This window comes from Hetaerina americana, unplaced genomic scaffold (assembly GCF_022747635.1).
Source record: "Hetaerina americana unplaced genomic scaffold, ioHetAmer1.1.p SCAF_8, whole genome shotgun sequence".
Classification (NCBI taxonomy): domain Eukaryota; kingdom Metazoa; phylum Arthropoda; class Insecta; order Odonata; family Calopterygidae; genus Hetaerina; species Hetaerina americana.
In genome coordinates, this window is record NW_027287427.1 from 23,006,639 (window position 1) to 23,020,019 (window position 13,381).

General features: G+C 42.7%; 1 protein-coding gene across 1 annotated transcript; it reads left to right on the forward strand.

Moving 5' to 3' along the window:
• Positions 1–4,919: 4,919 nt before the first annotated feature.
• Positions 4,920–11,501, forward strand: LOC139697961 (uncharacterized). The gene is made up of 2 exons (XM_071596817.1): positions 4,920–5,435; positions 11,496–11,501. Exons 1-2 carry the CDS (start codon positions 4,920–4,922, stop codon positions 11,499–11,501), a joined length of 522 nt encoding a protein of 173 aa, XP_071452918.1.
• Positions 11,502–13,381: the final 1,880 nt, after the last annotated feature.

Below are 13,381 nucleotides of genomic sequence, written 5' to 3' on the forward strand. Positions count from 1 at the left end.
GTTGCCTCTGTTACATATGAATTACTCAAGTTTGGCCTGTGGACTGTTGCCTTTCACTTTATCATTCCCCATTCCTTTTGTATTCCATTTACACTTTTTTAGTTGTTTCAACTTGGGCCTGCCAGACCCTAAACTAGGTATGCAATTAAAATGCCATGTTTCTTGCTTATGTATGAATATTAATATCATATTTGCAGTTTGCTTCCTTTAGTCCTTATTTTAACAGTCTCCCTTCTATGAATTAATGAGATATTTGATTTAAAAAAACGTAAGTTATACAGAGGTTGGTAATTCACTGAGCAAATGAGAATCCATTAAGTGGTCCTTCTGTCAAATCTCCTTATTCCCCCGAAGGAATAGACACAACAGAAAAATAACTGATATTGAGATAATAAAATCAGGTTTTCAGGTGTTGAAGTGTGCTGTTTTTTTGCTATTGCAAGAATAATGAAATAAGAGCAAGGAGAGAATGTGCGTAAATTAAAGCAAAAATATATTCACACTTAATATAATTGGGAAAATTTGCAGTACTTGTTTGTGTTTGAGCAAGTTTTTAATAGTAGCTTGGTGAAAGTTTGCAAAAGTAATTTTGAATAAAGTATTGCCTTGGAATAGATTAAAACGTGATGATTTCTCAGACTGTGTTCTACATATTTATTTGAAAATAGTTTTTTTGATTAATAATTGCATTGTTTGGTTATTTTTATTCCAATATTTAGAGAAGTTCAATAGTAAATTGTCATTCAGGCATTTGGAAAAAGGCCATTATTGGTTATATAGGTCTGTCTTATCCATTGGAGTTAATTGTACTTAAATTGCATGTGTGTATCAGAAGGTGATGCTTAGAAGGCTGCTCTTGGACATTATCTGAAGCTGGAGCTTTGGTTCAGTTTATGTACTTGGGCCCATGAAAATGGTATTACTAGTTGAATTACAGGGATAAATGACAACAAATTTCCTTGGAACTATGCTAAACTGGCCAAGAATATTAGCTGAGATTGCAATATTCACAGGAAATATGTCATACAAGTCTAGTTACATATTAAAAATTTCCACGAAAGCTTTATTGCATGTTGTTCAGTCGTTTTTGCATGTATCTAAATTTAAAAAAAATTTTATCATAACATCTGACAAAAAATTTGAAGTTTTTTAAATTGATATTCCACTGTATGAGTTGGTTTTTGGATGGACACAGATTGAGCGTCAAATTTAATGGTTATGTTTAACAAGGTACATCCTTATACTGCATCCTACCTTAATCCGTTCCTCAATTACTCACAATTTCTACCTCCCTTCATTTCATTCTAAATGCTTATCCCTTTCCTCCCCATATGGCTGCCTAATGTTCTCCTCTCTATCAATCTTTGGCATTCCATCCCTATTTAAAATGCTCTTCTTTCACCTTTCCTGCCTCCCATTAATCTTCCTGCCTCTACTACTATACCTATTTCTTCATTGGGTTTTTTCTTTGATCTGTTCATGCTACCTTTTCCAACCTCCATATCTCAAAACTCCAATATATGTCCATCTATTTTGTGGAAAAATACCAATTGTTAATGAAATATGCCTATCTTCTTGATTCAATAAACATGTTTCTGCACCTTGCAAAACCATGCTCCATATCAAATGTTTAACTAATCATTTCCTTCCCCATTGACAATGCACATTTGCCTAATGTAATTCCTTTTATCCTATCCACACTTGGACTGTCTTGAATCAAAACATTTATTAGAGAGGTAAACTGTTCTACCTGCTCTAGGTTTTTCCCGCCTAATTTAACATATTTTGTCCCACCTCTTTCTGGAAAACCACATCACCATATTTTTTGTTTATGCTGATTTTTTAATGCATTCGGCAATGATTTTAACCTCTTGGCTGAATGGCTTACTAAAAGCTTCCATCATTAGCAACCTAATTATTTTTATGAATTCCCATCTAATATCCATTTCTTCTCGTGCCAATCCCACAGCTAAACATTGGGAAAGTGTGAATGATATTAGACACCCCTATCATAATGCCACTTGTTTTCTTGGAAAATGGTTAAATATCCTTGCTATTTGTACCAAGGAATATGGTCATGAATTGTGAAGTGATCCAACCCTAAAAATGATTACCACACATTGGCTGTCCTCTATCTTAAACAGTAATCCCTGAATGAACACCGACCTCCAGGAATTGAAAACAGTGTGCACTATAAAAAATATCCTGTGCTGATATAGATGGTTGATATTGAAAATTCATACAATCGAAACTGTTGTGTTGATAAATGAAATTATGCTATTAAGTGCAATAATTTCATTAAAAACAAATATTGTGAAACTGGACCCGCAACATTTCCAGTTAATAGTGCAAACATTCATTTACGTGACCTCCAGCAGAGTGAAACTATAGTGCACATTCAAATTTGCTGTTTTAATTCAACCCCCAAATTGTTTGGCGTATGAGAAATCCACAAAGCAATTTCAAATAATAATCATGGTATCAATGGTCAATGCACTTTCAAGCAGGGTGAAAGCCATTTTGAACTCCCTTATAAGGGATTTACCCTGGTTCAAATCCAGATACGTATTGGCTTAAATATTTTCAAGATTTGTGCCGTATTCTCACTCAATGTCACCTCACATTCAAAGTGTGCCCTTGGATGGCTTGTGGAAACAAACAGGATTCCAGTGGCAGAAAAAGTGCAGGTGCTTAACCACCTTTCCATAGAGTTCTCATGGCTCTTCTCAAAGTGTTCTGAAGAAAAATTACTTCCTTTTCAATAGAATTTTTACCGGCAGGACCAAGATTTGACAATGACGTGTCCTCATTTTCATGAATTATTTAGAGGTTAAACTTAAATTCTAGCTCAGTGAATGCACAACATTATGTAAATGATATCTTTTCAACATTGGCTGGCAAAGGAAAACAATTGACTCAACTCTTGACTTTTCTATGCAATGCATCAATGTCACACACGAAAAGAATCAATGGGAGTCTGAACTTCCTAAGCATCTCAAGACAATAGATATGACTTCAACCTTTGTAGACAAATTTCCAGTACAGATCATGTGATACCCCTCCCACCACTATACTTCCCAGACTTCCAGCCAGCCATTTCCTAAACAGGCTGTAAGTGATAACAGCATTGAAGGAGTATTTCAGGCAGGAAAATGATACTATCAGCAGTCCAGAAATGATTGAGGTAATGGTTGGAATTAAATAATTCAAGGGTTTGGAGACTTAAATAGAGCAAGTGACTTAAGGATAATGAAAAACTGAATACTATTTGGGAGATATCCTAGGTGATGGAAAAATTATGAAACCTAAACTCAATTTTCTCTTTATAATATAAATAATTGGGTACCACAGCTAACAAAACTTGGGATGGAATAAAGGGGTTTGTAGAAATGTAAATACAAAGCAGGTACACACAGCAAAGTATACGCAGGGCAAACCAAAAAGGTGGGTGGAAGAACATAAACACTGCTACGAAAGATGTCAACCTTAAATCAGTCAAATTTCACATGACCACCCTTTTGGAAATATAAGTAAGTATACCAGTAACTTCATCCCAGAAACTCAAAGAAAGAAATGAAAAATAATGGACACATTAGGTGAGCTTATAATATGCCTTGTCAAGGAAAATTGGCCAATAAAAACTTTTCTTTCCAATCCATGACGTCCCCCATACTTATAGACAATAAGCCTCGATACCAGCCTACTTATTGATTCTGCCAGCTTTATCACTTGGACACATAATAGCTGCATTTTCAACCACCAATTTCCTACTGCTGCATACTTAACTCCCATAAGACTGCTCTTCTCCTCTGGTGACTTCCCATCACATAACCTCCTATGTCCCTGGCCAATGCTTTTCCTCCCATCCTCCCCTTTTCGACACCCATACACCTTCACATTTGCCTTTTCTGAGTTTTCACATTTACATTCCTCCCAATTCTATGGAAATATCTTCACATGAGGATGTCACCTATATGACAAAACTGGCTGTACCATATTAATTGTAATGTGAAATCCAGTTTCCTATCTTTAATCATAAATTAAACTAAAAAAAAAACTCATTTGTAGATGTTATACTATCAACAACACATGAATAACTGCAGCCCTATTTTGATCCTATCAGTTTTTTCCAAGTTACTTGAGCAAGTGATGTATAAAAAGAGACATTTAAGGCATGATACAGGTGTTGGAATATCATGGTTAATTAAAAATTGGCAATTTTTTTTACAAAATAAAATTTATTATGACCCATTTCAATGTAACCGCATCATCATCAGGTAAGAGTATTTTGTGGCGACTTTTCCATTAAAAAGTGATGTACCTGTATGATAGATAGTTCTGCTTCTCAAGTAAATTCAGTGTGGCGGCTCAACCCTTGAATCATCATTGAGCGCCATTGCGAACGCGCCTTCGCCGGCAAGTGTTTTGGCTTCCGGCGTTCGCCACCAGGGTCCGCCGCCAGGGCGCAACCACGCCGCCAGAGCCACTCTCAGTCTCACTCTCACTCTCTTTCTGACTGGCTCTGGACCGTCACGCGCGCCGCCATCGTGGTCAACCCAAGGACGCTGCTTCCTGGTGAAGGATTCTCTCCTGGCTTCGCCACCGCACGGCCGAATATTTACTGAATAATTACTGTTCAATCGCCTCATCAAGGTTTTAATTTTCTGAGCACAATAAACTTTGTTAATTGTTAGGAGGTGTCATTATTTCCACCACGATACCTTCTTCAATAGTGGTGACCCCGACGTGATTCATTTCTCCCCACGTGCTTAGCCGTGCACTGACCACGCCGTTTTGGTCTATCCCGAATATCTGTACATCTGCTTCGCTATGTGATTATCGGCTCCAGTGTTTCCAATAGTGAATTCGTTTTGTTTATCTGTTTTTCCCCACGTTAATTGTTTGTCTAAACGCCAGAGATGTCGACGGACCGAGCCATGCTTCGCGTGCCTCCATTTTGGCCGGAAGAGCCGGCATTATGGTTTGCACAACTGGAAGGGCAATTTTTCCTCGCAGGTATCAGCGAGGACGCAAAAAAATTCTATACGGTGGTGAGCCATTTAGAGCCTCGATTCGCGCAAGAGGTTAAGGACGTTATTTCCAACCCCCCCGGTGACAACAAGTATATTAAGATCAAGGAGGAGCTTATTCGCCGATTGTCTGCGTCTCAGGAGGAGAAAATCAGGCGACTCCTTGAGCGAGAGGAGATGGGCGACAGGAAGCCATCCCAGTTTCTCCGCCATCTTAAGGACTTGGCAGGCTCGTCGATGCCTGACGAGTTCATGCGGTCGCTGTGGCTGACCCGGCTACCCACGCCTCTCCACGCCATCTTAGCGGCTCAAGATGGCGTCGACCTAGACGCCGTGGCTTCCCTCGCCGACAGAATTAGTGAGGTGATACCCCGGGAACAAGTGCCCGCCCCTACCCACGCTCAGGTAAGCGAGGTGAGTTCCGACCCGCCATCTTGTTCCGGTGGATGCTCGGGCATGTTGGCCTCCCTCCTGAGCCGAATGGACGACCTCACCCGGCAAGTTGCGGCTCTTTCGGTGGCGCGGCACCCTCGAGAGGAACGCTCCCGTTTCCGAGGCCATTCCCGTTCCCGCAGCCAATCTCGCGGCTCTGAAGACGGACCATCAGGACGCCGTACGACGCCACAACTCTGCTGGTATCACCGGAAGTTTGGTGCCGACGCGCGGCACTGCACCCAGCCGTGCTCATTCCAGGTGCCGGAAAACACCGCGGGCGCTCGGTAGACGCGGCCGCCGACCTTAGCCCTACAGCAAGCCGCCTCTTCGTTACGGACACGACCACAAAGGTACAGTTTCTTGTTGACACTGGTGCTGACCTTTCTGTGTTTCCCCTATCGCTCGTCAAAAGTCCTAGACAGCGGACCGACTACCAACTTTTTGCTGCCAACAATTCCGTAATAAATACGTACGGTTGGGAAGTATTAAACCTAAATTTCGGTCTGCGCCGCGACTTCACGTGGAGGTTTGTTGTGGCAGACGTTGCACAGCCTATTATCGGAGTGGACTTTTTGACGCATTTCAGTCTTTTGGTGGACGTTAAGAATTCTCGTCTTACAGACAGTTCGACGACAATTTCCGTCGCCGGAAATATTGTACGCCTCCCGGCAACGCAGATAAAGGCGGTAGTAGGAGAAACCCGTTTTCACGTTCTTCTCTCGCGCTTTCCCGAAATTACGCGTCCAGCAGGGACACCCGGTCATGCGTCCCACTCCACAGTGCATTTCATTCGCACGACCGCAGGTCAGCCGGTGTCATGTAAACCACGTAGGCTTGCTCCCGACAAACTTGCCGCAGCCAAACGGGAATTTGAATTAATGGTGCGATTAGGGACAGCCCGCCGCTCGGATAGCTGTTGGTCCTCCGCCCTCCACCTTGTTCCCAAGAAGGGAGACGAGTGGCGCCCATGCGGGGATTATCGCGCGTTAAACGCTAGGACCATCCCCGATCGCTATCCTGTCCCCCATATCGAGGATTTCGCTGCATCCCTCAATGGTGCTCGTGTTTTCTCCACCATTGACCTCGTGAGGGCATATAACCAAATACCTGTGAACCCGGAAGACATACCGAAGACTGCAATCACGACCCCCTTTGGGTTGTTTGAATTTCCCTTTATGTCATATGGACTGCGAAACGCCGCACAGACTTTCCAACGTTTCCTCGACGAGGCACTCAGAGGCCTCTCCTTCTGCTACGTCTATTTAGACGATATTTTGGTCGCCTCCCAAAATGAGGACGAACATGAGCATCACCTGCGTGAGCTTTTTGGCAGATTAAAATCATACGGTGTGCTCATTAATCCTGCAAAGTGTGTTTTTGGTGTTCCCAATGTCAAGTTTTTAGGATATAGTGTAAGTGCCGAGGGTACAACGCCTTTAAGTGACAAAGTGAGTGCTATCGCCGACTTCCCACTCCCTGTGACGGTGAAACAGCTCCGCCAATTCTTGGGGATGCTGAATTTTTATAGAAGATTCCTTCCCCATGCCGCCGACTTACAGGCCCCCCTCAGTGAAGTGCTACGCGGTGGTGTACACGGCCGCGACAAAGTGGATTGGACGCCCGAACTGCGCCTTTCTTTCCAGCGGTGTAAAGACGCTCTTTCGAACTTTGTGCTTCTCGCCCATCCGGCCCCCTCCCTTCCCCTCGGCCTGTTTACCGACGCCTCAGACTTCACCCTGGGAGCTGTGCTCCAGCAGCGCACAGAGGCGGGTTGGCAACCGCTTGGTTTCTTCTCCAAAAAACTAAGCTCGGCCGAGAGAAACTACAGCCCTTATGACAGGGAGCTCCTGGCGATTTATCGGGCGGTCCGGTATTTTCGCCACATGGTGGAGGGTCGGAATTTTACAATTTTTACAGACCACAAGCCGATAGTGTACGCGTTCCAGCAGAAACCTGACAGATGTTCGCCCCGTCAATTCCGCTACCTCGACCTGATCGGCCAATACTCGACAGACATTCGTCACGTAGCCGGCGCGGATAATGTCGTGGCGGACGCTTTATCGCGCATCGATTCCTTGTCCTCCGCGGTAAATTTTGAGGAGTTAGGCCGTGCACAGGAGGCAGACGCTGAATTGCTGCGCTCCTTAAGAACGAAGAGTCTTCCCTCAAGCTCAGAAGACTTCCTGTTCCCGGTTGTGCTGTGCACTTGTTTTGTGACACTTCCACCCCTTGTGCTCGCCCATACGTCACTCCCACATTCCGGCGTCAGGCGTTTGATTCGCTTCATAACCTGGCGCACCCCGGAGCGAAAGCGACGATAAAACTCGTGACATCGCGTTTCGTGTGGCCCTCTATTAGGAAAGACTGCCGCGAATGGGCACGCGCGTGCATCCCGTGCCAACAGGCAAAAGTGACTCGCCATGTTGCCTCCCCTGTGCGCAATTTCCCGTCACCAGGACGGAGATTCGAGCACGTCCACATCGATTTGGTCGGACCTCTCCCAAGTTCACGTGGATTTCGATATTGCCTTACGTGCGTGGACCGTTTCACCCGATGGCCCGAGGCAATACCGATTGGTGACATTTCGGCCGAGACAGTGGCATTCGCTTTCTTTAGCGGATGGATGTCGCGTTTCGGCTCACCCCAACGCATCACTACCGACCAAGGACGGCAGTTTGAAAGCAACCTCTTCCGCCAGCTCTCCCTCATGGCCGGCGCGGAGCATTTCAGGACGACAGCATACCATCCTGAGGCGAACGGGATGGTAGAACGGTTCCATCGACAGCTGAAGGCCGCCATCCGTTGCCACGGGACCACTCAGTGGGTGGACGTACTTCCTGCCATCCTCCTGGGATTCCGCGCCTCCTGGAAGGAAGACCTAGATGCCTCCACTGCAGAGCTAGTGTATGGGGAGCCTCTCCGCCTTCCCGGAGAATTCCTCTCACCAACCTCTCCATCGCAGCCAGCTGACACCACCTTCATGTCCCAGTTGCGCGAGCATTTCTGGGAGTTGAGCCCTCGCCCCGCTGCCCACCACGGTTCCCGTCAGGTCTTCATCTTCAAAGACTTGCCGACGGCGTCCCACGTCTTCGTCCGGCACGGCCCCCCGCGGGGTTCTCTTCAGCTGCCGTATGACGGGCCGTTTAAAGTTTTAGAACGGAATGATAAGGCGTACAAAGTCCGCTTACCAAACCGTGATGTGTTCATTTCTCTCGACAGACTCAAACCTGCCTTTACGGTATCCAACCTACCAATTTATAACCACCAGGCAGCTCTACCGCTTCACCACACCGCGCCACAGCTGGAGGCAGCAGAACCGGACGAAAGACGGCCTGCCGCCTTCACATCGCGCCCAGCTGCGCTGCCTGCACCGCCAGACCCTCAGCCCCCAGGTGCTGCACCGCGCACACAGCGCGGCGAACGGACAACCCGATCTGGGAGACGCGTGCGCTTTCCGTCGCATCTTGAAGAATTTCAACTATAATTTTCTCTTTTTTTTCTCTTTTTCTTTCGTTGTCTTGACTTCATTACCTAACCTGTCATGCTTCCACCACCACTACACCCTCCTTCCTTGCCGCTCACCCGTTATCACCTCCTGTTTCCACAATTTTTCCAATGTCTACTAATCACCAGGGACTATAAAACAACCAAGGGGGTGGTGTGGCGGCTCAACCCTTGAATCATCATTGAGCGCCATTGCGAACGCGCCTTCGCCGGCAAGTGTTTTGGCTTCCGGCGTTCGCCACCAGGGTCCGCCGCCAGGGCGCAACCACGCCGCCAGAGCCACTCTCAGTCTCACTCTCACTCTCTTTCTGACTGGCTCTGGACCGTCACGCGCGCCGCCATCGTGGTCAACCCAAGGACGCTGCTTCCTGGTGAAGGATTCTCTCCTGGCTTCGCCACCGCACGGCCGAATATTTACTGAATAATTACTGTTCAATCGCCTCATCAAGGTTTTAATTTTCTGAGCACAATAAACTTTGTTAATTGTTAGGAGGTGTCATTATTTCCACCACGATACCTTCTTCATCAGTATTCTCTCTCATTCTCATGAGAAATAAGTCAACTAAAATTGTCTTAAATAAATCCATTCATGATATCCTACTTGAAAGAAAGGATACGTGTATGTAATTAGTATTTCCTGTCCCTTTAATAAGTCTTTTGATTCAGTTGAACATGTATTATTATGGAGGATACTTGAAAAAAATGAAACATCTGGGATAGCCAACCAATGGTTAAGATCTTATATAGCAGGAAGATCAAAAGTAGTTAAATTGTACTCTGTGGAATCAAAATCATTCACCAACTCAAATCCCTTGGTGATTCAGAGAGGTGTTCCCCAAGGATCTATACTGGGTCCCCTACTATTCCTTCTATATGTAAACAACTGTAATTAGTTTGTCAGTGGGTCAATGTATTTGTATGCAGATGAAACATCTCACCTAACCTCCAAGAACCTAAACCAAGTCTTAGTGCAGAGAAACATTAAGTCTGAGTAAATGGTGTGAAGACAATTAGGTTTTTATTAACAATGAGAACAAATTTATTCAATTTGATCCAAAGCAAAGAAAAATTACAGTATCCCCTCTTTTGAGGATAAACTGGTCATCTAATAAAGGCTCTACTACAGCAAAATTTTTCGGGATGCTTACTCATGAGTCTCTATCTTGGGGAGTCATGCTGATCAATTATGCTCTGAAGTTGCCACATGATGCTACCTCCTGAGAAAAATTTTGACCCTGGTTGGCATTGCTATAATAATTGGACATTATGAGTTTGAGGGTGTTAAGGAGTTTACCTATCTAGGGGTCAGACTCAAGAATGAAAATAAGATATCCACGAAGATCAATCAAAGGGTAATGGAAGGTAACAAGGCATATTTTGCACATGTAATACTCCTCAAAACAAGGTTACTATCAAGGAATACAAAACTGAAGATCTATGAAACGCTTATTAGACCCGTGGTAACGTATGGAGCTGAGACATGGACATTAGCAAGTCAGGATGAAGAAACCCTTAGAAAATTTGAAAGAAAAATCATAAGGAGAATCCATGGCCCAATTAAAGAAGGAGAGAGGTGGAGGATTAGGATGAACATGGAGAAAAATGAACTACTAGAAGGGAAGGGCATAGATTTTCCAAGTCTCTGCCGCTTGTATGGTTGGGCCATGTAGAAAGGATGGAAAATGACAGAATGCCCAAGCTGAAACTTAATAGCAAGATGGAAGGGGTCAGAAGAAGAGGTAAACCAAGGAAGAGATGGATACAGGATGTGGAGGATGATTTGAAGGCAATGGGAGTTCCACGATGGAAGGAAAAAGCAAGAACAAGAAATGAATGGAGGCATATCATAGAGGAAGCCAAGGTCCATACCAGGCTGTAGAGCTGCAGATGATGGTGATGATGTACATAGTGATAGCCCAAGAGATTGTTATGACTTTAGAATAACTGCTCACAGCTCATCCATGCTTGAGCTAAGAATGATGCTAAGAACCCTGGGTACGTATGCTAGTGTAAAATTTTTGAAAGCACTTCCAAGAAAATTAAGGCAAATACATATCTTTTTGTTATATAAGTCTAAACTACATCAATTTCTTTGTGATCGTCAATGCTATACAATTGTTGAATTAATGTCCCTTTCTCTAGGTAAACAAGTTTTTTAATGAATAACTCTACGAAAATACTATTGTTACCGCTCCTGACTCCTGTTTTTTGTTTTCACTATCTACAATTACTTGTATTTTTATTTTGAGATACATGCTGACTCTGTAATATCCACTCTGCGATGTCTGCAAAGGATACAAGTAGACAATGCGGTATGTTCCATACTTGTTACAAACATGTCTAATAGGAGCCAATAAACATTATTATAATTGAATTTCATATGCAGCTATTTGATGCCTAATATATCAAAGTCTACCAAGGGATCTAATTGACAGACTGCATCAAATCATGTCTGTTGTGATAGGGAGAAAAGGAAAAATAACCTGTGGGAATGTTCACATATTTGAACAAATTGTTTTGTTTCAGGCGTAACTGAATGGAATTTATATAACATATTAAAATGAAATAAGTAACTATGTTATTCCACACACACTTTTGACATTGGACGTCATCATCAGGTGGTCCTCAAAGAAGACAACTCTGTATATGTACCTTCAGAGTGGGAGGTTGGAGGGGTAGGAAAGTTAAAATGTAGATGAGAGGGAAAGGGAAGTACAGCTTTCGGTATCAATTGTTGGATGTTAATTGGGGTTTGTTTGGGAGGGGGATACCCTGTGGTGAGAACTTGAAATGAAAGTGAGGTAGATCAAGGAGGGATACAAACTTTTGTTTGCAAGTTCATCCTTGTGAGGGTAAAAAGAAACTTAACATTTCCACCAAATTCTTTTGGGTGGAAATGTTAAGCTTCTTTTTACCCTCGTAATGAAGGAATTCCACAAAGTTAAACCTGAATCTGTTATGTTTCCTAAGTTCTACCTTGGTACGGACATATTTTAAAATTTCTAATTGCTCCAATGTATCAAGTCTATGACCTTTATTTTCAAAATGGAGAATTTCAGTCTCAAACTCACATTCGATAAGGTGCTTTGCAGAGAGGGATGTTGTGTTCCTATTCTTTAAACATATTTTGTGCTCCTTTATCGTTTCTTTAAATTTCTGTCCCGTTTGCCAAATATATATTGTGGAACACTCCGAGCACTTTATTTCATACAATCCACTCCTTTTTGGGAACTCTGTCTTTAGAGTTTAAGATCAGGTTCTTACAGCATGAATTATTTGAAAAAGCAAATTAATTTTTTTCTTTCGGTAAATTCTTGATTCGTTTTTGAGAAATTTTCCCTAGATAGAGAATTTGTCCCCATTTGGCAGTGGAATCTTTTATTAATTCAGGGTTGTAAATGTTTACCACTAATTTGATGTTTCTTCCGGTAGATTATATGTATTAGTTCTTCTGGATAGCCATTGTTAACTCCTATTGTTTCAATTACCTTATGTCCCGTATTTATAATTGAAGAGAGAATGGGGATACCATCACTTATTTTCGTCTCATAAATTAAAAATTCAGACAATAAATTTCGCCAAACCGATATTTAAATCTGCAGAAAATTTCGCTGGAATGCAAAAGGTATTGTGTAAAAGGGGAGTTAATGTTCAATACTGGAGACTCTCCCTAGGTAGGCTGATTGATGCACTGCGACAAATGAATGAAATATACAATGGTAGTGAGCTTGTGGCCCAGGAAGAGATGTAACCAACAAAAATTCTAATATGGAATAATCTAGGTATAGAAATGAGTAAAATAATAGTTAATTCATTTTGATACATGGTACAACCATATTAAATGTCCATGTAAAAATTACTTAATATTTAAACAAAAATCCTTAAATATGATGAAGAGAGTCACAAATTAATTCATCAATTGAATAGAGTGGCTTAGAAAGCAACCAGGTATATACTCTATTCTTGAAATTTGTGATACCGTCCGATTTAAACTTTGTAGGCAGTAAAATGCTCACAATTAAATGAGTTGTAAGTTGAGGGCTGTCTACAATAAGTAGTATTTAGATTCGCTTTACCCCTAATGGTGTAGTTATTGATGTGAGATCTTAATTGATAAGTTTCTAGATTGACTTGCGAATGAATCAAAACCTTAGAGACAAACTAAATACAGTCATGGCTACATTCATATTACCATTGCTATTATTAAATTATTCTTCCGAGCTATTTCCATCCCAATGCTCCTACAGTACTGCTACTAGGCTAAATGCATACGCTGCAGTCTAGTGACAACATGTATAACTATTAAAAACGTAAGGGACATTTCGTAAATTTATCATATACTCTTGGTCTTTAAGTTTGGTTTCCAACACTGACTGCCGCAAGACAAATGAAGACCAATAATTTTAGTGCGT